The 27,811-nt window shown below is 38.8% G+C and overlaps 1 protein-coding gene across 1 annotated transcript in view; it reads right to left on the bottom strand.

Annotated features, from left to right (window-relative positions):
- The window catches only part of LOC128365354 (dmX-like protein 1), a 56,923-nt gene extending 29,599 nt beyond the window's left edge, over window positions 1–27,324 (bottom strand). The window contains exons 1-23 of the mRNA XM_053326055.1: window positions 26,950–27,324; window positions 24,276–24,517; window positions 22,007–22,132; window positions 17,034–17,111; window positions 16,478–16,556; window positions 16,141–16,285; window positions 15,646–15,712; window positions 14,972–15,156; window positions 13,390–13,594; window positions 10,610–10,790; window positions 9,869–10,045; window positions 9,442–9,683; window positions 7,809–8,526; window positions 7,289–7,410; window positions 7,108–7,197; window positions 6,601–6,703; window positions 6,370–6,489; window positions 5,743–5,961; window positions 4,301–5,574; window positions 3,781–4,039; window positions 3,029–3,162; window positions 2,495–2,681; window positions 2,253–2,363 (exon numbers count right to left, since the gene is read on the bottom strand). Coding sequence (XP_053182030.1) covers window positions 2,253–2,363; window positions 2,495–2,681; window positions 3,029–3,162; window positions 3,781–4,039; window positions 4,301–5,574; window positions 5,743–5,961; window positions 6,370–6,489; window positions 6,601–6,703; window positions 7,108–7,197; window positions 7,289–7,410; window positions 7,809–8,526; window positions 9,442–9,683; window positions 9,869–10,045; window positions 10,610–10,790; window positions 13,390–13,594; window positions 14,972–15,156; window positions 15,646–15,712; window positions 16,141–16,285; window positions 16,478–16,556; window positions 17,034–17,111; window positions 22,007–22,132; window positions 24,276–24,362 — 4,909 coding nt within the window. The 5' untranslated portion in view covers window positions 24,363–24,517; window positions 26,950–27,324. The remainder of the gene's footprint in view (window positions 1–2,252; window positions 2,364–2,494; window positions 2,682–3,028; window positions 3,163–3,780; window positions 4,040–4,300; window positions 5,575–5,742; window positions 5,962–6,369; window positions 6,490–6,600; window positions 6,704–7,107; window positions 7,198–7,288; window positions 7,411–7,808; window positions 8,527–9,441; window positions 9,684–9,868; window positions 10,046–10,609; window positions 10,791–13,389; window positions 13,595–14,971; window positions 15,157–15,645; window positions 15,713–16,140; window positions 16,286–16,477; window positions 16,557–17,033; window positions 17,112–22,006; window positions 22,133–24,275; window positions 24,518–26,949) is intronic.
- Between the last annotated feature and the right edge of the window lie 487 nt (window positions 27,325–27,811).

Genomic DNA, 27,811 nt, shown 5'->3' with positions numbered 1-27,811 from the left:
CAGCAACTGTTCAAAGCAGCAGTAGATTGTGTGCTAAATAAATTGGAAGACAAGTTCACTTTGAAAATAGAACAAAAACTTGCTCTACATGATTTTTCCTTCATAAAAAGGATGTGTTCGCGCTGCTCCCTACAGGCTCTGAATATGTCATCGTTTATCTCACATGAGATTGAGGCGTGGTCTGGTGTTAGCCAGGCTAGGATTAAGTGCCTTTTGACCCAGGAACTGCATGTGTTCATTTTTAATTTAAACTTTCTGTTAATGTTACATTAGGAAAGAGTATCTTCATCACCCCTAAATGATCCCATACGTGGGAGGCTGCAGTCTTTGCCAGCCTGCTTGTGTCAGCTTTGAAATGATCAAATGAAGAAGCACCTAGCGTTGGTGCTGGTAGCTTCTGAACTCAAAACTACATGGAGGAGGAAGACTGCACATAGACTCGCTCTTTTTATCAACTTCCTCTTTAATCAAACAGCATTGTGCTGGATTAAATTACTTTCATCAGGAACCAAACACAAATATTAGTTTGAAAACCACTTTTTATTCATTTTCAAAAGTCACCTGTACTGTTAGCTGTATTAGTACACATCGTAGCACTATCTTGCGGTTTAAGCGAAACAAAACTAGAAAATGCATTTCCTGGAGATGATGCATTTGATTGCTGAATGCTGAAAGATTTTGCCCCTGCATTGCTGAAAATGCTGAACTCTTAACTGAATTTGCTGACACTGCTGAAAGCTGAAATGCATCGCACTACTGAGATGAAGGTGAAATGTAATAGTGGCATGTAAGAGTTGGAAGCTGATGTCCATTATCTAAAGAAGCTGGAAAGGCTAAAATCCTAACTGAATTAGCTGAAAAACGGAGATGAATTCCATTGCTTTGCTGAAAATCCTTCAAGCTGAAGTGTAAGTGGCAGAGTTGGAGGCTGGAGTCACGTAAAGATTACTAGATTACCTGAAAGACATGAAAAGCATTGAAATACTAAAAAAAACTGAATGATACATAATCACCTAGGAGCTGAAGTGCAGAGAGAAGCAGGAGGAGAGAAATGAGGAGGAATAGGAGGAGGAGAGGAGAGAAAGGAAGAAGACAATAAAAGAGAAGGGGGGGGCAAGAAGGAAGGGAGAGGATGAAAAGAGAAAATGAAGAAGAGGAGACGGACGACAAGAGGAGAAAAATGAGGAGGAAAGAAGAGGAAGAACAGACAATTTTAGGAGGAGGGAGAGGAGGGGGAGAAGAGAAGTGGAAGAAGAGGAGGATGAGTGGGAGAGAGGAATAATAGGAAGAGGAGGTGGAGGAGGGAGGAAGAGAGCAGGACGAAAAGGAAGAGAAGGAGTCACACTGCTTAAAGAGTGATATTGTGTGAAACAGCGGCTTTGTTAATGAATAAACGGTGTGTGGAATTAAAGTTTGTTAGATTTATCAGTGCTAACACAAGAAAGAAAGTTTTGTCTCCAGCAGAGAAGTTAAAAATTAGGGTGAACATAATATAAAATACACACCCATTATAAAACTGAGACAAAAACATAACACAAACTGTGATTTCATAAAATTCATACAGGAAAAAAATCCATCAAAAGAAAATCCATCAAAAAGCTGAATGGAAGTATAATTGCTGAAAGTTCTGAAATCCGTTTAAAGCTTAAATGAAATCTGTAGCTAAAATTATATTTAAGTAGTTGAATCGTAAAGTGGACTGGGTTTCAAGGTGTCTTCCTTTCATTTGAATGAAAAAAAAAGAATATCTTAAATAGTAAAAAAAAAAATTCTGAATAAAAGCAATAATGTCCTTTAAGAGCTGAACACTTTGATATTTGAATGGTTTTTATAGCTGAAAGTAACCCAAAAAGGTACAGAGTAAGAGTAATAATAATAGTGAGAAGAACAATGGTAAGATGGCTGCTGAATCAGCATCTCACAATCAATGCAAAAAAATCTGTTTAATTTCCAGCAAACTGTACCCAAGCTAAATAGTGATGTAAACTCAGCTTGTAAGGAAGGTGTAACAGGTAACAATACAGGTGACACAGATGATGGCTTGATTACTGAATGTAGTTATCCTACAAGATGTCTTGTGTGATGTTTGAAAATGTATAAAAAGTGTTTTTCAACCCAATATTTCTGTTTAGCCCCCGGTGAGGGCGTAAGGGCTTTAATTCAACACAATGCTATTTGAATAAAGAAGAAGTTGATGAAATCAGCAAGCCTATGCACGCTTCTCCTCCTTGTCCACTACTCGTCCACTTTACCTTGCCGTAGCAGCTGTGCTCGGTGTGCCGGGGGGAGGGACGTAGAGAGGAAGGTATGTAGTCTCACAGCCAGCAAGAACTTCAGACCACATTCATCCAGTGTCTCTCCACCTGGTTTCATGAATGACAGACAACACTTATTACACATGCATAAGTACATAACGATTGTACATTGCACTTTTTTACTGCATCTCTATCTATTTGGAAAACATGTTTTTTATATTTATCTTCCCCTTCAGTACCTTTGCTCTTGCCCTGGCTGTCCTTGAGGTCTGTGCTGGTGGTAGCGATGGTGTCAGCTAGCGCCATGAGAGACATTTGCTCCATACGAGTTAAACCAGGCAAACTGGAGTGAAGAAGGTGGCTGGACAGGACTTGGGCATGTTCTGGACCAAAGTATGTAGGACTGTACTGGGACAGGTCTATTACCTACAGATAGAAAGCAGATTGAGGCAGGAAATATGCAATACAGTACATGATTCTGCACATGAATATTAACTACACACTACACCGATAACATGCACACATAGACACATTTTTCCAAATCCTGACAATCTGCCAACAAGAGGCAATATTTTCAATGCATTAGGTATTAGCATTGTCACAGGCTGTGAATGTCTATTTGTTGAGGCAACTTTATATATAAAATGAATTTTGACGTGCATAATTATGTGTGTCTGAACTACACACCAAACTACAAACAGCTTAAAATGTTTCCGTCAACTCTCATTTTTATACATTCTCTTTCAACTAAGCACAAGCCAACAGAAACTGACCTTGTTCCCAGTTTCCTCTTGATCTTTGTCCATGGGGTCCAAGTCCGCAATGCTGGGTGTATGAAATAGCTCATCATAAGCATCTGTGTGACTGGAACCATGCCCACTATCACCGCTCACACTGCCCACTTTTTCTATAGGAAAAAACAGGACAGAACCAATATTGAACAAGGCAAGCATTTCAGAAGAGACATCCCCTCCTGCTGGGCAAACAGCAGATTAAGTTAAAATACCAAAGAGCAGGAAATCGTTTCTGCTTTCATACTTCTCACTTTGTATCCTCAGAGACACAATGAGAAAAAAAACTAGAAAAAAATACGTGGTGGATAAAAATAGTTCTTTCTTTTATACTGTTAATTCTTTCTCTTTGTGCTGACTAAAGAGCACTAGAGGAGATCTGTGATGTTTGTCTAACTTAATATTCTCTGACATAATTACAGCAATCAATTCAAATGGCTCTACAGTATCTACCACATTCAGTAAGTTGCTCTAGTTTAGGAATTGCTACTTTCTGAGTCTTTTTTAAATTTGGTTTTAAAAGTGTTTTTTAAAGTAATAAGTGTTCCAGCTGTAAGTTCAGAGCTGTTCACCTGCTTTGTGTAATATATTTTTTCTGGGTGCCATACATTCTTGTAGCCCTGTGTCTAAAGTAAATTAATTTAAGTTGAAGCTCAAGTTATTATCAGTGAACATTTTTTTTTTCATTTTCCAGGCTTTACCTGGCCTATGTCAAGTGATATTGAAATACGCACCAGGCTTTGGTGATGTGTCCTCATCAGCTGCCAGAAGGGCGTAGAGAGGCAGAGGAGGGATGGAGCTGATCTCTGTGTAGTCTGGGGTGGAGTTCTCTGCTTTGCTGAACATCTTCCGGTCCCTGGCTGTGCTTCCTCCGGCGCTGATGGTTCGAGAACGTACACGTTTCTCTGAGTTGGTGGAGGTGTCTTTAAGAGCCACAATTTCTCCAGCAATGCATTTCACCAAGTGGGAGAGGATGGCTTTGGCACGGTGAACCTCGAGAAAGATTAATTGTGTTACACACATATCAAAGTTTTGTAAAGCACCCATAACAAGTGTCAAGCTACTCTCAAATGTATTTTTATTAAATGAATGCTTCTGTCTTACTACAGCTTCTACAAAGTTCAAACCTAAGAAATGAAATTATGTTAACTGACTAAACTGAACAGCCTGTCCTGTTAATTAAGAAGAAGAAATAACAAAAAAAAGTAAAGTATATGTAAACAGTACACATATTCAGTAATTTCTTTAACTTACCTTCCCGAGATCCATGAGCTCCAGTAACTGTACTGGGTGATACTGGGGCAGGGTGGGAAAGAGTTGGTGAGCTGCTTCAAAGAGTCCAGAATCCTCCATCTCTACCGGCAGGTCATATGCTGTTCTCTTCCCACTGAGTTTCTGAGCCAAGCTCATCATTGATCTCGTCAGGGCCTTTTTGGGAGGTGCCAGTAAAGACATGGGAGCCCCAAGACTAGGTCCCTCCTCCTGGCTCTGTCTGACAGCAGAGATAATGGAAGAGACGCTGCTGCTGATGTCTGCATCTTGGACAATAGCAACATTGGGTTTGGGTGGTGCTGGAGGCTGCCACTGGGAGTAGACATGCATCTCACAGTCCATGCCTACTACTAAGATGCCATCTCGTACCCAGGACAGGGAGACTGGGATGGGCAATGAGCCTTCAACAGAGGAGACCAGATCAACTGATCGAAGCAGAACCAGACGCGATAAGCACTGGTCTCTACTAGCATCACATGACAGGCCAAGTTCTGGAGGTTTTCCAGACAGGCGGCCGTACATATAAATCTTTGTCCCAATACCAACAGTAAGAACATGTGATCCATCCTCTTGGGAGACCCAGTCCAAGTGAACCAGGCTCTTACTAGTAGAACCAAGACAGTGCTCGTTAGGTATAGAGAAGTCCATGTTACTGCCTGGAATATTGGTATTTCCAGTTGTGCTATTGCTAATGCTATAGCTAGCTGTGGGATCTGTGTTGTCCAGGACTATGGTCTGCTCTAGAATCCACTGTGAACCGCCAGTGGACTCACACTGGAAGATACCAATGTGGACCAGTGGTTCTCTAGTATTTGCTGAGAGAGGTCTTGGAGAGAGATTTGAGCTAAGCTGTATAGTAAGGGTTGGGGTCAGGTGGGTGTTGGTAGTGTTGTTGTTGTGCTGCGCATAAGGGGAGGAAGCCAGGGTAGGTGGAGAAGTCAGTCCGTGAGAGTTCAGAGGGGGCGTCAAGTTGGGAGATGTGTTTGGTGTCTGCCTGTAGGCAACTGCAATCCGTCCAGTGTGACAGCAGCTGACCTCTATCGGGCGACCTTGCACGTTTACTGCACTGCAATTGGGAATGCCGTCCTCCACCAGAAGAGGCCACTCTTCCCATTGATACATTAACTTGTCTATACCGGAGTGCTCTGTCTCCATGACATTGCACCTCCAGAAGCGCACCTTTCCATCAGAGCAGGAAGTAGCAAGGAGGTAAGGCACACGGCCAGTTGGCAGAGAACACGATGCGCTGAGATGACCTATAAAGAGTGTTAACAATTAACTTTTACATAAGGAAAATGACATTGGTTGCATGGCTTAATTGTGACTATTGCACACCTACAACATTAGTCTTTTTGTTCCAGACACCTTAAACAGAGCGGGAAATTGTTCACTTTTATTGGAACTTTAAAAAAGTTGTTCCTCACCTGCTGAGGGTGTAATACTGATGGCCTCCACTCCTGCTGGCAGAGCAATTTCTTGGCTGTACAGCCTGTGTGTTGTGAGGCTGAGACGACAGGCGCTCTGCAGGTTTGAAGTGCAGGGTTTACTCTTCTGAGTGACTGGGGAACTGAACGTCTCAAAATTAAACTGAGAGCTGTTCATCGAAGAAGCTGTGCTGGTATCCTTCTCTGGTGTAGTGTCCTCTGTTGGTACAGACAGAGGAAAGGATTATGAAGATTATGGGACAAGAGATTACGGACATATACAATTTATGTGCAAGACCCTGCCAAAATCATTGGACAGGATAAAATAACACAAATTTATGAACATGAGAGCAGATTTATTGCTCACTACTGGACATTACAGCATCATCAGGAAGCTTGCTTAGTACTTGTGATGCATGCAGACTTTCTCAGAGATAAAACTAGAAAGAGTCCTTTAACATTTCTGACATTCAGTTATTTGACTGGAGATTGAACACGAAGATAGATAAAAGTGCTCATCTAGTGTGCACTTCCTAGTGTACTTTCACCACTACAAGCAATTCCTTGTAGTGGTGAAATTTCCCCATACATCCCATGAACTTTACTTCTTTTGGTAAAAATACCCACCCATTGTGACAGGTCTAGCAGCAAGATGGAGATGCCACATGTGGAGGAGCGAGCGCCCTGTCGGTGTTAATTCGACCACCACGAGAAAAAAACGTGCCGAGAAGGTTGGCTCACTAGAGGCTGCAAGGAAACAACATGCAGGGAATATTAATACCTTCTGCGAAAATCTGTGGTTTTGAAGGAGGTGCAAATGTTTGATAAAGATTAAGAAAAAGTCAATTTAATTTATACCACCATGAGAAGAATCAGGAATTTCCTGTGTGCCCTCTGTTCTGTCATTGCCAAGGATGAGATCCTCCTCAAAAACATGCAGGAGCTGGGTCTCCTTCCCCTGCTGTAGAACACAACAGCATTATCAGACTACATCAGATACAGACACTGAACAACCACTGTGTTAGTTTTACATACACAAACATGCACACGCCAAACACACACAACTGCCTGAGGGGATGAGAGAAGGTTTTGCTCTCCACCAATTTTTATTTTTTCATGGTTGACCTTTCGCATCAACGCAGAAGTGTGCTGCAGAATATTTTATGTGACAAACGGACTAGAATTCAACTAGGGCTTTTAAACATATTGCAGTTTATATATGTTTAATTTCAAAAGAACGTTCTGTTACTTTATTCTTCATTCAAGACTTTACAGTGTCTCTGTATTATTAGATATGCAAACTCAGCAGGAACAAAGATATTTGTTTACTGAAACACTGTACATTTCTTCTTTATGTATACTTACAAAGTCAGTGATGGCATCCAGCTCTATAATACACCCTGGTTTTGCTGTGGATTGCTGACTGATGATGTTGAACACCTCACCAACATATTTCTAAAGAGAAACAAACAACAATTTTCCAAAGCAATACTAACTACACCCTGCAGAGTTTCTCATAGTTTGATAATGCTGGTAGTCAACTTACAGATATCTCAGGATTGGAGACCTCACTTAAAAGTTTCTTGGCTTCAATGACAGCCTGATATAGTCTAAGGGAGTAGCCATCACTTGCCACAAAGCAGGCGCTGGGAGAGTTACAGTACACACCTAATAAGAGAAAGAAATAGAAAAGAGAAAAAACAGACAAAGGCACATTATATATAGTAAGGAACGATACATTAAACAAACAAATCCTTATCTAATTGTTCGAAAATGTTAAGTCTTTATTGATTTTATGGAGCTTAAATAAAATTGTTTTCAGATTAGTTGTTTGTTTATCTACAAATGGGACAAAAGGGAAAAAAACAAAAACTGTGATTTTTCATGTTCCATTTTCGTGTTTTTCAAGCTTGTCTCATTTGGCCAGTTAGTTAATTAAGAAACTACTTTTGCTGAATCACAATAACAGTAATGAATTGAAGCTGTGCTCACTTGAACAATAATTTGTAAAAGCAACAGAGAACCTAGTTCTCAAAAATTCTTAAACTATGAAAATATGTCCTTACCTAAACAGCTGCTGGGGATGAGCGTCGGCAGCCAGGCTACATTAGCAAATGCTGATGCATGAAGAGAATTGATGCGAGCTAACTCAGACACTCCGCCTGACAAAGACAGCGCCCCCACAGGGTCCACTCGCCATAAAATCAGCTCACTGTAGATAGCATTGGGATCCTGGGAAATCATACCCAGGGACACTCGGCTGCGCCGTGATCCACCAGGCAGAGAAGTTGAATGAAAGAAACCAGTGGAGCAGGCCTCTGTAGGAGCCAGGATACTGTCTGCCTCCGGCGACCTCAAGGCGTTGTGGTGTGAGGTGGTGAGGAGGAGAGGGAGTAAGGAATGACAGGCCAGGTCATTGAGGTGGAAGCGGTGACCGCAGTAGCGAGACTTGTGTGAAACGCTGAGCACTGTGGAGAAAGCAGAGTCCTCTGCAAAGCTGACTGCCCACTGGTTCAGGGAGCCATCGGCATGTTTAGAGATCATAAGCACATTGGGGGTAAAAATACTTAGTCGAAGACTACTGCTGGGAGCAGCTTTCCCTTGACCTCCGTAGCTAATAAGAGCAGATTTGGTTTGAGGCAACGTGCTCCCAGGTGGTCGCTGTCTACCATGTTGGATAGCCAGATCCACATTCTTGTTGCAGGCATACATAACCACACTGTGGCTCAAGGAGATAGCATCACCTGTAGGAAACGCTACAGGGATACGGGACACAAATGACACCTGTGAGACAAAGAGAGAGAGAATAGTTAAAAATGACAACTTCCTGTTAGTGATGAAAGGGGCTCTATCAATCAAGTCATCCTACTTCATCTAAAAATAAGAATACATAATGAAATAGATAAAGTACTTCACAGGAATGAAAGCCTATTTGACAAAGCTGACCAAATTTCCTACATACGTGTAAATGCTTGTGTAATGACAAAGGGCCACGACTCTTCTATTCTCCGTTAAGGAACTGAATAACAACTGACTTCTAGAAACTAATGGAGTGACTAAGACAGTTATTGATATTCGAGGGACACAAGCTTCTTCACTTGACTCTTAATATATGTAAAGAAGAAGAATATTCATCAGTTCTCATGCACACATTCAGGTTTCTGTCTGCTAATAAAAGCAGTCAGGTCTAATGTTAATGAAACTGGTGAGTCTTTAAGCTGTCTTGCATGACTGACTGACAACCATGTCACAAAGTTCTCATTATTTTACCACTGCGAAGCAACACATAATTACAATATAACTGTCTGAATGGCTGTATGAGACGCCATTAAAAAGGAAGTAGACCATCACAAATGTCAAAATTATTAAAAATCTCATGAGATGATGAAGAGATGATGAATTAATCCTTTCCCGGATAAGCACTTCTCAAAAAAGTGAATGCAAACAAGTCACTTGAAAGAGTGACCAAATGAAAGAAGATGTTAGTTGATTAGTTTACAATATTCGCATCCAGTTAATACACAAAAAAATATTATTTGCTTTCTGCTGTTTTCAGTCCTAACACTGGTATGCTTCAGTGTTTCTTTATCAGTCTTTAGATGAATGTAGAAGATGAGGGATTCAATTTGTTGATGTCATAAATTATATTTTTGTTTAACATTTTCTAACAAATTTAAATAATATCAACAGTGAATTTACCTGAGCTTGTCTGAACATGCCTGGCTGGTACTCATCCAACCAGTCCACATGCCAGACTAACAGGGAGCCGTCCATGGGATGGATGCTGAATAACATGTCTGCCCCTTTATTCCACTCTTCTAACAACACATCCACCTGGTGCTCCACTGCTGCCAGAGGAAGCTCTGCAGCCTCAGGTCCTTGGGGGTCACTTGGCCTGCTACTATGATTGTCTTCATCTAAGTTATCCTCATTTTCAGGCTCTGGAGGAGAATACAAGCCAAAGTATTTAAATGTAAATTCTGAAAATGAATATGCAAAATGCAAATGTAAAAGTGTGATGCTTGGAAAGTTATTTGGACACGAATATTTTTGACAGTTTTATGTCAGCTTCATATGCAGACGCCTTCCCATCGTTTTCGTGCTTGAGTCAAATCTTTTTCTGTACCTTCATGAGAGCATTCACTCTGTTGCTCCAGGCTGCCTCGGAGCTGCTGCAGGAAGACTTCCATAGCTAAAGTGAAATGAAGCTCTTTGTTGTTGAGCCAGTGGACAGTAAAGAGGCCTCCAGGTTCCTCATCATCCACAGCACTCAGAGAGGAGATGGAAGGAAGCAGGGGAATGTCTGTGATACAGAAGTTAAATAAACAATATATTAAAACAATTAGAAAAAGGCAGCAAAAAATAACAGAAATGGGGATTGCTAAAGCATACTTAAAACATACAAATACAATCCTACAGCACTTTTCTGCCTGAAGGCTGAACAAATCTACAGGATTATACCCTGATTCAGGTCAAATTAAGCTGCCCCACAAAAACATAACTTACTCTTAGCAGCTCTCATTACATACAAATGCTCACTGGGCTGTTAAATAAACAACCCCAGGCAAGTCACAAAATTTACAGCATATTTTATCATAAGAAATACAGAGGTGTAGCCCTCTGACCTCCAGCTGATTTTATTCAAGCAAAGCTAAGAAACTATGCAGTCTCAATGGTTTAGGAAAACTATTGCCATTCAGTGGGTGTACTGCATTCTTTCTCTCTCTTTAAGAAGTACTTTTTACCATCTTGAGGCTTCAAAATCTTAACTAAATTTTGACAATCTGTTTAGTATTCCACAAGATGTTGGTAAAAAGATCTGCAGGATTATCAGCTTGCTCCAGAAACAAATCTGGTTCAATCTAACCTGTGGCAGGGTTGATGCTGGCAGCAATGTGGAAGTGGCAGAGAGCGTTGGCATGGGGCATGTGGCTGCTGATCTTCTTGTGGTTGTAGTGTCCGCTCTGATGGTGGGGCAGGCAGCCAGTCAAAGAGGGCTGTGGCACATCCCGATAAAAGGGGGAGTGCCATAACTCCTGAAAATTCAACTGTGGGAGAAAAAATGTATTAAACAAGTGAGCTAATTAATAAACTATTTGAATACGTTATTCTTACATGTTGCAAAGCACATAACACCAAACAAAAAAAATGACTTCTGTGGTTAAAAATATTTATTTTATGAATGTAGACTGCATAGATTTTTATCAGTGTTTTTTTCCTTATATATTAAAAAACATATGAAGAAATTCCATAGAGAATAAGTAACTGCATGAACTTCGACAGAGATTAAATTCTTTAAAAGTGTTTGTAGGGTGGAGCAGGGAGGTGTAGCTACAGTTCCCCATCAGTGCTTTCAGATTGAAACAGTAACACAGGTTAAACCCGCTTTGGGGAGTGAATCAACTTCGGTAAATAAACTGAGCTTCACGACTCTCCTTGGCTTTGGTGAACAGGTATTTCTCTTAGGAATAGGAACTAAAGTTATTTGCTATTCATTATAATTAACTTCCCAATGTGTCTAAAACAAAGAGAAAGTAAAAGAGAGCAAGAGACATGTGAAGAGAACTGAAACTAACACTAAACTATTTTGTTATGTGGTTAATGTTATTCTGGGTAATTCTGTTGTTTCACAGTAATGTGTGAGAAACTGTAGGTCTTAATTTTAGTCTCTGTGAACAGTCACAAGAAGAGATTTACCTTTATCAGTAGTCTCTTGAATAGCTGTCCAGAAGACAGAAATTCTTCAGCATTATAGTGATTAATTAACATAATAATGTGCTTGAATTACAGATTACGGTACTCTTGTGTGGAATGGGTAAAATAAAAAGAGCTGTATAACTGCAGTATTTCAAGTATTATTGATATATGTGTCAAATTAATGTCATCTGTAAAGACGTCATATGCCAAACATAAGAAATGTGTGTAAACTCACAATTTGAATATGCATGTACCATCCGATACAGCAGATGGCAGAAACACATTTCTTATTGGTTATACATTAGATTGTGGTGGAAAATCCCATATTGCTTATCAAGCAATTTAAGACTTGATTAATTTCATTGATTTAGCAAGATATGTTGCACTGTTCATCCAACCCTGAGGCATGAGGCGTAGATAGAGGTGGGGGCTCAGTCGTGGTGGTGAGGTTTGTTTTTTATTGTGTAAAGCACTTTGTGTAATATTGTATTTGTACGAAAGGTGCTATACAAATAAAGTATGATTGACTGATTGATTGATTGATTATACCAAAATTGAGTTTAAAATATGGCTCTACATATTGACTGGGGATTTGACAGAGAGAACATTTTCCCATTGATTAATAACCTAATGACAACACTGGTGTAACCGGTTACACTGGATATTTTACAAGATGAGATATCTGTTGATGATGCTCAATAACTGTAGAGCGTTTACAGCAGTTCTGTAGTGTACACACAGACACAGCAACAAACCAGAGGACGACCACCGCTTAGAACAACAACCAGAGCAATCCATCTGACCTCTGGAGAGAGACCCAGCTAGAGCAGGCAGAAAACGGGAGAGTTACTGCCGAAACCTACCTACAGTAAGACTCAGATTGCCTTGATCATTCGGTACAGTCTGATTTTTAATGAAACAATCCACACATGTACTCTTACAGCCTTTCCTTAAGGCACAGTAGAGGAATTTGCATACCTTTTTTCTGGAACCTAATGTGCTAACCTGAGCAAATCCCAGTAAGATTCATAACCATTTGAATGTCCATATTAAAATGGATGCCTGTATTATGTTTCATGCCTATTGTAGCTAAGCTGTCAGCAACTACCTAGGTCACATAGCGGAAGACACAACCATTACATGTGTGAGTCAGCAGCAGCAGCACAATGAAATTGAAAAACAGCCATTAAAAGTGAAAGTTACAATTTTGTGGTGCAGCACAGATTACAGGAAGGAGGCAGAAAGGAGGCCAGTATTCCTCACTGATGGTTAAGCTCTACAAAGCTTCAAAAGTCATCTTCTTGTCTGATAGCCAATTAATTTTCCCTTTTAACTCCACTAAGCCTGTTTTTTTCTATCTACATTCTCCGTCTCCCAGTTTGCTCTTGTTTCCTTATCTCTGCAGTGCCCTAATGTGCTACACTAGCAACAGTGAAAATGCAGTAGCCTGGCTTTTACTTCAGGGCCTAACTGGACCACAGCATGTGTGTTTATCATTTGCCTTAAAAAATACTTATTTTATAAAAAATACTTTTTGCATTCTGTAACCAAAACTCAATGATATTCTCACTGGGACACAGCTAAACAAAGAATGCTCTTGATGCTGACACAAAGAAGTTATGTTGACCCAAGCGCTTCTTTGAGGTTTGCCAACGTTTACATTTTCTTGTTGTAGAGGTCATCAAATTGTCTCAGTCTGTGTGCCACACTGTCAAATTATGACAATATCGAAGAAAGCTTGATATTTTCACACCTAACAGACCATGTAGGTGTGTAGTGTATATCTATGAAGTGATACTAACATACTTACAGTTCCTATACTTTGTATTTTTTAAGTTTAATTTTATGACATGATTTATATTCTCATTGTTCTTCTAGGGTAAATATAGCTACACATTATAGTTAGTTAGACATTTTACTGATAGCAAGCACCACATTAGATTTGCTCACTTCTTGTGTTGTTCTCCCTTGAGTCTTCCCATTGCAGATGTTTTTCCTAGAGGGGCCAGCACATCTCAGTGTTTCGCTGTGTTGGCCACCAGTGTGGTTGTTATGGTGACCAGACAGGAGGCTGTCACCTGGCAACAGAGTCTCTGCCCAGAGGCGACACACACTGTCCTTACAGCAGGTGAGCAAAACATTACACACTGAACCTCTGTCAGGAGAGATGAAGAAAAATGAAAGGGGGGGGGGGGGGGGGTATGGACAAAGGGTTAAAGATAAAGTCCACTCTGCAGTACTGCACCTGTCAGTAATTATATTAATCATTTACCAGTGATTGTACTATTCAACAGCACATCAAAGCAGAAACAGCAATGGAGAGACAAGTTGAATGAAAGGTCAGAAAGTGAAAGTTTACAAGTAAAATATTGACTACTGGTAATAATAAAAATCTAAGCTCGTTTTTAATGTAGGCCATGATTACAGCAGATGGGACCACTTAAGCCCTCTTGAGAAAGCCAAACATCTCAGCATCTTAAATGTTATATTTAATTAATAATTATTCACTTCTAATTCCAATAAAATTTGGAAGTAAAATTTAGCCTCGTTCTCTATCAATTTTGCTTCAGAAATGAATGGGTAACTGTCCTTAAACCATGCAAGTAGTTATCCAATCTCATAGTTTTTTTGTGGTTGTTGTCTCTAGGCAGAAAAAAGGTTAGCTGGCTCACTCTTTGGTTTGGTCACTTCATAACTGGGACAGAAGGCCATAGCCATCATAGCTGTGCATGTTTGTTTAGAAAATGAAAATTAACCAATCATATTGTGATTTATAGTCAGTGGGATCAAAAAAAATCATACCCCTTCCCAAAGGCCAGAGCCATCCTGCTTGTAGCTTAGGTCACAGCACATGCTGTAGTTAAGTTTGTCATGTCTTAATTCAAGGCTCTGTATTCACATTGTTTGATTGGTAATGCTCTTATTACAGCTTAAAAGTTATTATGGGTTCATTAAGACCGTTTTGTGTACACATCTAGTAATTGTTTTATTTTAAAAAGTCTAACGCTAACTCTGCTAGCTTTGATTATTTATTTTATTTGTTTGCATTAATATGTTGTTAGCATCAGGCTTAGCAAGGATTAGTGTCCTGTCAGTAAGTCCATCTTAAAAACCTATTTGCAAATAGTAGTGTTATTCAACTTTTTATTTCAGCTGTAAGCTTTAGACCAAATAAGTTTGGAGACAAATGTATTTTTCTTTCATTTATACATGAATAATAACAGCACACATGACTGTTTTGTAGTTTTGTTTGTTTGAGAGAAATAGCTGCAAGCCGTGAGTGTTACTTAAAGTGCTACAAGTGCTTATCCCTCACAAGCTCTTTTGCCCTTGTTGCTGCTTTGTTGGTGTGTGCGTTTTAACAGGGTTAGACAGGTCATGTCTAACCAGCAAAACAGGCCTTGAAAAAACAGGATACTGATTATTGTTTTAGCCACTACTGTGCAAAGCTTCCTGAGGCTATGGTCTAAATCCTAGAACATAACCAGTGCTTTATAAGCTGTTCTTGTCATAGCCTTGACAGTGTCCGTACCGTGGCATGTACTTGCTGGTCTTCCTCCAAGAGAAGCCCGTAACAGAGCGGGGATGGGCCAGGTAGACAAAGGAAAAGGCCAGCTCTCCCTGGACACTGATATTGCATTCTGGAGGTGTATAAAGTCTGGAAACACCACACTTCCACTTACTGGTGCTGTACCAAACCTTTACTAGGCAGTCATCCTGAAGAGGAGAGACAAACAGGGATATATATATAATTGATGATGAGCAGTAGAGTGTGTTCACCCAGGTTAAAGCCTTTGAGCTGTAATGCATGCGGAAACAACAGTTCAGTTACAACAGAGTTTACAGAATTTGGCCTTGTCAACATGAATGGATAATGCAGACATTTGGACAAATCAGATTTCATTATAGTATGTTGTACTAAAGGTGCAGACTTGTGTAGCGGTGCAACTAACAATTATTTTCAATATCGATGAATCCGTTAAGTAGTTTCTCAATGAATCAATTTCTCTACAACATGTCAGAAATCAGAAAAAAAATGCTCATGATAATTTCTTGAAGCCCAAGGTCACGTCTTGTACAATCAACAATCCAATTGGGGATTGACTCACTCAAATGAAAAATGTTAGATTAATTGACTAACTGTTGCAGCTCCAGACTTGTCTGTATCAACATGTCCACAAACGTAGGAACTGTAAGACAACCTACCTGTCCAGCAGTAGCAAAAAATTCCCCATCAGGAGAGAACTTCATCAAACTGACTGGAGAGGCCGTTCTACAGACAGATGGACACACACAAAAAGTTGCAGTATTTTCTTTTTTTAAGATTTTTTTGGCATAGACACCTTATTCAACAGTAGACAGACAGGAAACATGGGAGAGAGAGGGAGTGACATGCAGCGAAGGACCTCCGGCCAGGATTCGAACCAAGGTCGGTTGCGTATGTGGCATGCGCTCTAACCACTTGACTACCTGCGCACCAGTTTCACTGGTTTTACTACAGGATTGTCAATATCATTGAAAATACTCTTGTATATGGGTCAATGACGTGATGCTACTTTTTTTGTTTCCATCCACTTTGAGCAAATACATAATTGCTGTTTAAATTTACTGCCAGGCAAAAACAGAAAACAAGTCAATCACCATCTTAAAATCAAAGAGGAGCCAGTAACATGTGCATATTTTATACTTCAGAGTTCTTACTTGCTCTGCCAGATACAACTCCATGAAGACTGGAAGTCTCTTGTGGTCATTTCTGCCTGCTTTCCTTCTTCTTCAGCTTCATCCTTCACTCCATCAACATTAGACCACAACTGCAGGCTACTAGAGCCTGTTAAGAGAGTGCTGCCTAGATATACAAAAAAAAAATACATTCAGTCTTTCAGGAGAGATATCACACATCTTGTATCAAACTAAAGATTTTCTACTGTAATTAGTAGTAAAAGTGGCATCCAAACTCTTTAAAAACAGTAATTTATTGTTAAATATTTTGGTGAAATAAACAAATGATTTCTTATTTGTATGTTGCATACAGAAGTACCTGTGGGGTGCCAGGCCAGGTTCCGTACCATAGACTGCAAAACAAACTGGCCAGTCTTCTGCCATTGGTAATTCAACTTCTGCACACAAAGAAGACAGCAATTTAAAAAACAAAGGCAATAAAGATATCAAAAGGAAACAAAGACCAACAGTTAAGCTGCTTTCATGTGAGCCACATGTGATCAGGCCACATGAACAACAGCCGTAATACCAAGGAACTTCTGCAATGAAAGAGGTACTGGGTTCCTGAAGATGAGTAAAATCTTTCTGTTCCTTAAGACTATTCTTTTGACTTCCCTAATAAAACATGGTTGTTCAACACTGAAAGAGCAAACCTTAGACTTCTAAACAGTAAATGTATTATGTGTGTATTACAAATATTCTTCCCAGGTCACTTTCAATGCAGTCCTTTATTCAGTCCAGTTCAAAGCAACAATATTCTGCTTTATTTCAGATATCAAGAGACCTTAGCCTGAAAAAGAAAGGTTGCGTTTTTCACGATGATTTGAACGCAGGCATGACCACAGTGTGACTGAAAGATAATTCAGGTTACTCACAGTCAAAGATGTGTCCTTTTGATCTGGGTGCTGAACTGGCTCAAAAACACACACAATGCTTCCATAGGAAGCTGCAATCTGTCAGCAGGAGAAAGAAAAGACAAAACCTCAGATTGTAGGACATTTTGTTCGAATAATAAATAAATAATATTTTCACACATTGCATCCCCACTTAATTTCTAAATAAATATATATATATATATTTAAAAAATATATAGTTATAGATAATTTGTAAAGTAAATACATTAGAGACAATATATAATTGCAAAATGAACAACTGTGTGTTTATGGGATAGAAACCAACTGTGTGTTGACTAAAAGGCATATTTCTTGCTGAAAAGATCCAACATTAAACAATATTTAGGCAGTAAATAATAAGTGTACATCCTTATTCAAGATGTCTTATACAGCCATTGGAAGCTAACAAAAACTATATAAACTGTGGTATGTGTCAACAGTTAATAAGAGAAGTCCCTGGATAACAATCCAAAAATACTATGAGCCTATAACAACCCATTGTTGAGTCAACATTGCCTTGTCTACTGCATGCACACCTCCCATTTCTGCATTTGTCAAGTCTACAAGCTCAAGTGCTTTCCATGGGAGCCGCAGTCACAATGTTAAACAGAGTGAATGGGAAAAATTTCTATGGCAGTGAACACAAATAACAAGCTTAATAAGGTCCGGGGCTTAAATAATACAAGCTGTGTCTCTGATGGAGTAAATAATGTCGACTGTCAGAGAACAGCATGAAGAAGTGAGTCACACACATATACACGTGTACATAAATGGACACAGACGCACACATACAGGCCGTCACATGCACAATGACACAATATCCTTCTAGATTAGGGTTGATTAGATAGGGTTTGTGTCTTTACGATCCATCAGGGAATATATATCCGTTTTATAGAGCGTTGTAGTTACAGTAAAAGCAATGTAGTTTTATATTTAATCACAAAACAATGCAGCACAAAATTGAACATGTTTTATATAGTAAAAGAACAAACAATATACTGTAGGTCCAGTACAAAAAGTAATGTAATTAAGTAATTATACACCTAATCAGGATGAAGCAAATAGCTAACTTTTGTTTTTATGTTGTTATGATCATGGTCATTATGATTCCTCTATATATGTGTTGTTAATAAAACCCCAAATGACATTTTGAGATCATGTCGGAAAAATCTTTAACCTTCGGGAAAATTATATAACTTAACCTAGAAGACTTTCATCTTGATAACAATAATCTGAGCCATTTCTAGAAGTTCACTTCATGTCATTGCTTTGTTGCAGAGGTTGCTCACTGTCTCTCTGCATGCAATTGTTTTGAAGACTAGAGATATATATGACCTTATCCCAGCCCTTGAAATAAAATATTTATGTAATTCATCACAGAGTTCAAACTATATAATAATTAAAGTGGACTTGGTATTAAACCATATTTGCAAAGTATAATATGTCTTGGTGTACTATTGATGCATCTCTCTAAATGTTATCAAGCAATGCAAAGTTACTGCTCAGTCAAAATTGATGATACACAATAAATTAAAAAGCAGTGCAGAGGCTGGTGCACATTATTGTTATTATAACAATATTTTCAACAATTGTTATTATAACAATAATGTGTTATATAATGAGACTGGAAAACATGTGTTTCATAGCACTAAATCATTAATACTTACAACATCCGTTCGATGTCTTGAAACACTTATAATATGAGCGAAGTAGGGTTGTGCTCAAAACTTTGTGTAAACTAAGGGACTGCAAATATCACAGTGCAGAGCAGAGCAGTGAAGTGGACCTGCCAAACATACAAACTGAGCATGCTCAAACAGACGCTGGACCATGCTGGAGGCATGTGAGGTTAGTTGTGGCCCAAATGAATTGGATTAAACATCACATGAGGGGAGTGTTAAAAAACTGGGTAAGCACTTTTTAAAATTTGAATGAGATCAGGCTTGTCTTCTGCTTTTACTAGGCTACCACTATTCCCAATTAAAAAATAAAGCCAGATTATAGTAACAGCCTGGCAAGGATAACTTCTGTCTTAAATAAATTCATCAATTGCGTTGCTGTGCGTTTTATCAGCTGATGTCACAAAACGTCAATTTTAAGTCACTGATATGTTTCTCATTCATCAGACCTGAAGAGAGAGTGAGGCAGATTCAACAAAAACCTGATGCTAATGCTACTGAACCTGAATATAACTACTTAACTGTATAATAGGCCTACTATATAACTTGTAATTAGCCTACTATAAAATATAGTTCAGAGATAAGTTAACTATATAAAATAAACTCAATGGCTTAACATGTGCAATCTAATTTAATCCAATACAGCAGCTCTGCTATACATTTTACATTTATGAAGTTTATACATTTTTTGACAAGAAGGTGAAAATTCTGCTTTATGTTCATTATTGAGTGATTGTGGTGTATTAGGGTGCATTATATTGAATGGTGTTCCTAATATTTTGTCCACTCCATTAACATACATGAGGAGGGCAAAATATTAAGAACACCATCCAAGTACACGGCCACCACCACTTAGTACAACCTCAGTAATAAAAAAAAAAAGTAGAATTATCACTTTTTTGAAAATGTATAAACTTCAAAAAAGATTTTATAGCAGTTCAGAGTGTATACTAAATAATATAGTTCAGAGAATACCTTAAATTGAAGAAAAGTGACTGAATACAATCTGCGGTAGTAATAGGCTATTTGAAATTATTATGATAGGTGTAATGTTTTATTGTCAAGGCTAGTTCCATTTACCGTTTACACATGGCTGTCTCATAGCCTACTTTGACAATATATATATATATTTTTTGGTTTATTTACAATGCATGTTTTTATAGTCAAAAAGCACCTTATTACAGCTGTAAAGTATTAATACAGTTCTTCTGTCTCGATCAACCGGAAACTTCCCCTGTCTTCTTCTTAACTGACTATTTTCCAAATGACGCACACTCACGTAAACCACAGGTAACAGATTGTAATCTACTGCAGCTAGGAAAATCCAGGGCTCTGGGTAAAACTCACTAATGTATTGTAATTGCCACTGCTGATGATGCCCCCGGTGAAACACAAAACAGAGGAGAGGAACTAGCACGAAGATAAATGACAGCAAAACGCAGTACAGACACACACTGAGCTGAAATGAAATGAGTGCTTATTCATTGGATAAATAAATAAACATATTTTGTTCCTTTCAGAACCAAGGATATGGTGTGGGAAATGTTAAGCATAAAGTTGTGACATCACAACCTTATAAACAGCTCGCTTAAAAGCGCAGTTTCTGAAAAGGGGCTGTGTGCATTTCTCTATGGACTGAGCATTTTGATTTTTTCATAGTATTTATAGAATCTCACAGAAGTTTACACTTCAGAGTTTATAAACAAACCCTACAGGGATTCAACACACCCAATGCAGATATTTAAGTCTAATCTTTGGCAGTATTCAAATGGGGTAGAGGTCCAAAACACTGGAAGAAACATCAATCTAAAGCAACCTGGATTAGAGCTAAGAGGGTCAAACAGTTTTCACATTTTTTTAACTGCTTGAATTTTGGACAGTTTAAATCATTCATACAAATCAGTAAATTCAGCAAAATATAAAACCAGTAGTGAATCAAAATACACTAAACAATTCTTCACTCTCGCTCCAAAATAATTTCTGCAACTGGGACTAACCCCAACACCGTCCTCCTTCACAAACCAGTGAAGGCCTGATCAATTTACACATTTAGAATCAAAATAACTGGATTTTTTAAACAAGCAGAAAACACACACAAGCAATCCTCTCTTTGTCTACGTGCTACAAATGGACCAGAAAAACAATAAGCAACACTACAAAAACTGCATGCAGTAACTTTCACTTTCACAAATCTTTCCCAGATGCAAATTACAAACACATCACACAAGATCTTTTGTTAGTGCCAATACTTAAAATAATTTTGGGGAGAAAGATTATCAGTGAAAAGCCATCAGTGAATGTGCCTACTCTATCAGTGCGTGCTTTATTAGATGATTTCCCCCTCATTTGGGAGTTCATGACAGGAAGCTGAAGTTCATTAAAACAGCCTTTGATGTTGCAAACAAATGTCTTTCCTGAAAACATAAGCTGCCACCACTTAATGAGAAGACGATATAGCATCCCACTAATGTGCTTTCTGCAAAGCGGCTACAGTTAAGCCTGAAAAGCACGATTCACAACACAAATGTCGTGGACATTTCAGCAAAATGTGGGTAAGATTATTAGTTATGTGCAATATTGCTCACTTACCTACCAAGTATTTTATAATAACAAATTCCACCAACCAATGTTGTATAATTATTAAAATATGGCAACGTAAAACCAAAGAAAATCACGTGTATCATGCTGCTGTGCACATTTTTAGTGCCCTCTATTTTTCCTTTTTAAATTTTGGCCATGAAGCAAATTATTTAACTATTCCTCAGTTTTATTTTTCATCATTAAACAACTGACTACTCCATAAGGGGATAGCATTGAGAGTAAAGTATGAACATTGTAGTTGTATTGCACACATTTTGCATTGTTAATAACACAGAGCAGCAAATCCTTATTCTGCAATTGACCCATACAGCCTTCAATTTAAAAGGGCTGAAAGATCCATGAGCTTGCTTTGATGGAAGTTGTTCAACAAATTTCTTTTTTTGGAAAGAAAATCTGTACTATTTAACTGGATCAATGAAAAACCCTGTACTGTAATACACATGCATAGACATTTTTAAAAAGATTACGGTTAGTGCCGAGATAAGAGAGAGCTATGGTTATGTAGATATGGTGACATGCCCAATGACTTGAGTGTCACTGGATTGGGGGATTTCTGATGTTTTTTATGGAATATGCAGCAGAAATGAAGAAAATGGTATTTGAATACAGGTTTATTTCTGAGTACACATCAGACCAAGTGTCCAACATGACAGAGCACCACTCTATTACTTTTACCTGTCCTCCTTGCAGTGAGCAGTCGACACAGCCAACCTGGATATTGCCATGTTTGGCCCCTGGGATGATCTGCAGTCGCTCAAAGTCACTGCCGAGAATCACCACATCACAACCAGATGCATAGGCCTATAAACAGAGAAAGAGAGCAGTGAGAAGAGAAGAGAGAGTGATGGAGATGACACTCAGATCAATCCAGAGAGAATTGCATCAAGGGTCACTTTAACTGCACTTGTCCTGGAGTCAGTGTCACAAATGAAGCATGCCACCGTATGACAGCTCTGGAGTATTCGAAATTCTTTGCTCTATTTCTGCAGCTCTCAGAAGGGGATCTTCACGTGAGCTGTGATTCACTGTGACTGTGCCTCCTTCAACAAGAGGACAGGGGACATAAATAGTTCTCCTATTGATCCACTCTCTGAATAGCATGGGGGAAGTATCTCATGGAGTTTGTTTTGAGATCACAGTGAAAAGGCAGCCAGAGGTGCTGCCTGGGTATCTCAGAAGTACAGTGCAGTCTTAAACCTAAACAAAGACTTGCTGCGGTATAGGAAAGTGTTTTTTAAACTACACAGCAGTTAGCACAATAACACAGACTACCTTCTAAAGTAGCATTCATAAATGTGGAGTTGGATGGGGCTAACCCATGATATCATCGTTATTCTGAAAACATTTGAATCAATGGTTCCTCTTCCTTTATGTCATGGGTGTAGACATTTTTAGCATCTGAATCAGTTGAATGAACAGAAAATCATATCAAATATCTGTTATGCAGAGATCCAGCGCTACACAGCATACCATACCTAATGAAAATGGGTGCTCCTCAAACATACCATTTTCAGTGTTGTATGGTATTTAAACAAGAGTACACATGAAAACAAGTTTTTTTAGTTTTAGCAGGAACACCTTTGCCTTATGCCCTGGCAAAATTGTGTACTACTGTGTGTAATGTCATAAACTCCCCACCTTGGAGTGTAACCAGACTCACACAGTTTATGATGGGATTGGCAAGTTACCTGTCCCTCTGTTAAGTATTGTGTATCATTAACAGAGCTTTTGTTGCTCCTCTGTAATCTCAAGTTTGTTCCCTAAAACACTGATGACCAAAACTCCAAACTTTAGTTAAGCTGTATTTCCACCAAAAGTTCCAGAAGAACTGATACCAGGAACTGAACTTGGAACTTTATAGTCCCTTTAGTGCTGTCTGTTTCCACCACATCTGAGGAACCAGGTAGATCATCGAAATTAGACCTATGAGGAATTTAGAAATTCTGGAGGCATTTGAGATGCAGTATTAACACACCAACTTCCCTGTTTTTTGTATTTACTGCTGCATGAGTAGGAATGAATGAATGGTTAAAAGAAAGAGTCATGGAGAGGAAGTTAATACTTTGTCTCCACAGTATAACATCTGTTGAGTACTTGACGGTTATATATTTGTGCTTTAGAACATAACCACCATGAAACAACCAGAAAAAAAACATTTTATTTGTTTCATTCTCGGGCTTCTCAGTACCAGTGCTCCCTCCTCGCTCGATCACCACCTCCCTTTTTTCTCGCTGGCTTGCTGGTACTCTCCGTTTTCTCTTTCTTCTTCTCTCGTCTTTTATAAAGCCTGTGGCAAAAGCCGAAAACAAAGCCTAACTTCACTTTTGACAATAACAAAAAAAATAGAAATGTCCCCCCCTTGTCCTAAACTGGTCCTTAATCAATATGAGTACTTCATGTTTTATGAATGAAGCAGCACACAGGTTGAAGCTGCTGCACTGGTGTGTTTGACCAGTCAGCGATAATCATCCCTGCAAACCCCAACAACACAGAAAATACTACCCCACCAAGCAGGTACTTTTTGGGGGATAAAGAAATCTCCCTGAACTTCATTTAGACACTGGTCCATCTGGTGGAAATGCAGGTAGACAAACTGAGTTCCTCAAAAGGTTCTTAGTACCTGGGAAAAGTTTCTGTGGTCAAAATACGGCGTAAGAGTAAAAATATTTCATGTCAGTACCCAGTATCCAGCGAGGTTCTAATCTGAATCACTACCTTGACTTAGTTCTTTGTCCATGGGATAACATTGCAATTAGCAAAGCTGTCTTGGCATCAGTGTTGTTTCCATACTGTACCTCTGCTCTATCAACTACATTTACATTTAAAAAACAACTTAATTACAAAAATATGTTCTCCTTAGTGTCAGATCAGTTTGGCAAATGCCTCAGAATTGGAGCTCATGAATGGCTGGCATGAAATGTTTCCAGAGCTTGAAATATCTTACCGTGAATGGCACGTTGTTGACGCTCCCTACAGAGAAACAATTGTCCCCAGGGTTGACAGCCCCTGTGAGGACCTGATGGAGATTCATGACTCTTGTTTATAGTCCTGGTGTGTGGTCCTCCCTTCTTCCTCCGTTCTCACAACACCCTCCAACTCCAGGTGAAATTCATGGGAAACCATGTGAAGTATGTGCACATCTTCATCTGTAGCCAGTAGTTTTACGTCAGTGTCTCTATAGATAAGCTGTGAGGGAGAGAAGAAGGGAGAGATAAATCAGAAAGATGTAAACAGAGACAGTTTTGGTTCAGTAACCGTCAAACCAGGACTATATTTACCTCAAAACAGGGATGTAGCGATTAACACATTTCATTATTCACAGTGCTGCAAACCCCCACAGTTTTGTAATCATGAAGGCTCAGCTACACTGTTCACTCTCAAAAAAAGTGTCATTATGGTATATGGTATATTATTTTTCCATGAACATCAGTTGTACTGTGAGGAAAGTTAAACAAAACTGGACAGTTGTGTTAAAAAATGGTGTTGGGCTTTCGGGGCAAAGTAAACTGATAGCAACAAAGCGGGAAAAACAGCAATGTAATGCAACTCCCTCAAGGGTTAATGTGCAATCATTTACATCCTGTTGCTTCCTTCCATCTGTGCTGAGTAAACGTTAGGTACGGTCTAAATAAATATGTCAGGTGCAAAAAGCCTAACCTCACTAACCATCATTATAACATGGGATCTATTCAGTGAATAACACCTGCTTATGGGATGTTCTTGATTTATTTCTTAGATTTTTACTAACAACAAACAACAAAAAACAAACAAACCCAAAACCAAAACAATAATAGGATATTCTTAGGTCACATGTCAAATTAAAACATTTATTATCAAAATATATTATTACAAATTTTTCTTGTTTACTTTTAGCCTCAGACTGCCTCTGGGACTGCTCTAGTTCAGCCCACTGTTGCAGAAATGTTGATTAAGTCAGTGCCTTGTTCTCCCTCCTCAAAACAAAGCATGCTCATGTGATTTTATCCATCTGTAGTACTGTGAAATAAATTAATGCACAATAATTGTGAAACTGAGATTCTCCCTCAGGGTATTATTGTACCATCAATATCTATAATCGTTGCATCCCTACCTCCAGATATTGACAGCAATTAGATTAATTATTACTAATTCACCATACTGTACAAATCAATTGTTTTTAAACCTTTGCTGCACCAGTCCAAAATGTAATGAAACCAGTCTCACGATGGGACCCTGAGAAACAACAACATATTGGTACTATTCTGAGAGAAACCATTACAAATAAGCATCAAACCTATCTGGCATTTTGGTGGGAGAGCTCATTTGATCCAAGTGACCTATCTCCTCATTTAAAATGCATTCCATTTTGTGTGTCAGCCCCTTTAGAGGTTGTCATCAAGTGATAGTTCACAGCACCAGAAATACTGTCAGCTTGATTATGGACAAACTGCTAAGCATGCAAAGAAACTTAATTGCAAGAGAGGTCTATTTACCTGCAGTAAATAAACAGTGACAGACAGACAACATGAAGCTGTGTAAATCCAGTGTCACATCTGTTGTTGTGTCAAATATATTTGGAGTGGTGAGATTAGCTTCTGTACACCGCCAAGCTGGAAATGGTAAAATAATTATCCACGTACGACATAAACAATGTAGTTGAGAATTTAAAAAGGCAACAGTATGACTGTAGCAGATTAAAAGTTATGTCATTAAGAGTGTTTACATGGAGTCTGATTGTATTAATATATATGATGCACATCTAATTGAATATAAACTTCTACAGAGGCACTGAATACGGATTAACTACTTCAGGTGGATGGAGCATTATTAGATAACACCTCATAACAAATAGTCTATGACTCTCTTTTTATTTATTTATTTATTATGGTTTATTTAATGTGGACAGATACAATATACATGTCCCTGAACGTACAATGTCAGTATGCTTGCAACAGCAGGCCGAATATTTATAAAAAGGCCCCAATTAAAAAACAGGTGTCAATAAGGGTGTGGGCCAAGTGGGTCACCTTAGTACCTGTGCTGCTACTTTTTGCTACTTACTATAGCACAGCAAGACCAGTTAATCCACTTATTCTTGTCTATCTGTCTTTACTTTGCTCCAAACACAATGGGGGAAATTAACAAGTACTGACCAAATGAGCTCGTATTACATGTCTACAAGCTTTACTGATAAATGCATAACTTGCTGTTCAGATGTTATTTAGATCACAAAATGACATCTCTTCAGTAAGTGGAAAGCCTTGAATGTCAAAGTTTGGCCTACATCATGAAGACAGAGTGCAGCAGTGACGTTAGGCTATTTTATAAGTGGAGAAAATGAGTTATGTGTCCTGTGCTGTGGCAACTCACGTGATAACATTTTACACGCCAGCGCATTAAAACATCGCTAATGACAACACATCTGACCAACGTTGTGCTACCAGCTCAGATGAAACACACCATTAGTCGAGCTGCCCAGTTATGTTTTAGCAGACACTTCACACAACATTATCTAAATTACCTGTTTTCGAGTCCTTAAATCATGACTGCAACTTAGCTGTCAAGTTTAGCTAGCCACCTTTGGATTAAAAAAATAAACAACCTAACACAAGTGCTACATCAAGTAATTAGCGACTCACCTTGTGCTGCTACTTTTTAGAACGGCCGGATGATATAACGTCAATGGTTAGCCCCTCTTTCAGTTGCTGTCTTTGAGAAATGTAGCTCTCCAAGTAACATTAAATGTTAGGGGACTCGATCTCCTCAGTTAAGCTAGCGTTAGCAGCGCACTAGCTTGTGAAGCTCTCTTTTGGCGAGCTCTTGAGCTACAAAGCTAGCTGTAGAGCAGCTACTGCATACATTTGGTGCCCGACAACCTGTTTGCCAAGACTATAATACATTTAAATCTCAAATACTAACCATAAGAAGGAGCCAACCTCTCCCCAAGGTTAGCAAATAAAAGGCTTCATAAGAGGAAGCTTTTCCTAATGTTGAAGATGTGTCATGATAATGACTGTTTCGCTGCAATGCATCATGGTCCTTGTAGTTGCGCTGTGAGAGCACACCGGCAGACCAGATGTTGATAGGACGTCACCTGGCAGATGTTTTCATATAACGAGATTATGAATTAATTTTGGAGATATTACTTATATGTTATAAGTTGCTGTTTACATTATGTTGGGCCTGTCTTGTTTAAATTAATGTTTATATGTTAATGTAGGCTAAAACATGTAAATTAGCCTATAGTGTACTATAGCCTACAAGTATCCCCAAAATGTCTACAAAATTTCAACAACTAAATATATAGCCTAATAGATTTCTAAGAGAGTATGACTACACTGTGTGTGTAGTCATGAGGCTAATATACAGATAAATTAATAAACATGTACAGAGATCTCTTAATTTTGCTTTTAAAGAACTGTGACTTTACAGCTGAAAAACAAACCTGTCATTGCTCTGTGATCGACATGCAATGAAAACACTCTTTCTAAATTCCTTTAA

Source organism: Scomber japonicus, chromosome 9, assembly GCF_027409825.1.
Source record: "Scomber japonicus isolate fScoJap1 chromosome 9, fScoJap1.pri, whole genome shotgun sequence".
NCBI lineage: Eukaryota > Metazoa > Chordata > Actinopteri > Scombriformes > Scombridae > Scomber > Scomber japonicus.
This window is presented reverse-complemented; position numbering and strand designations above follow the sequence as displayed.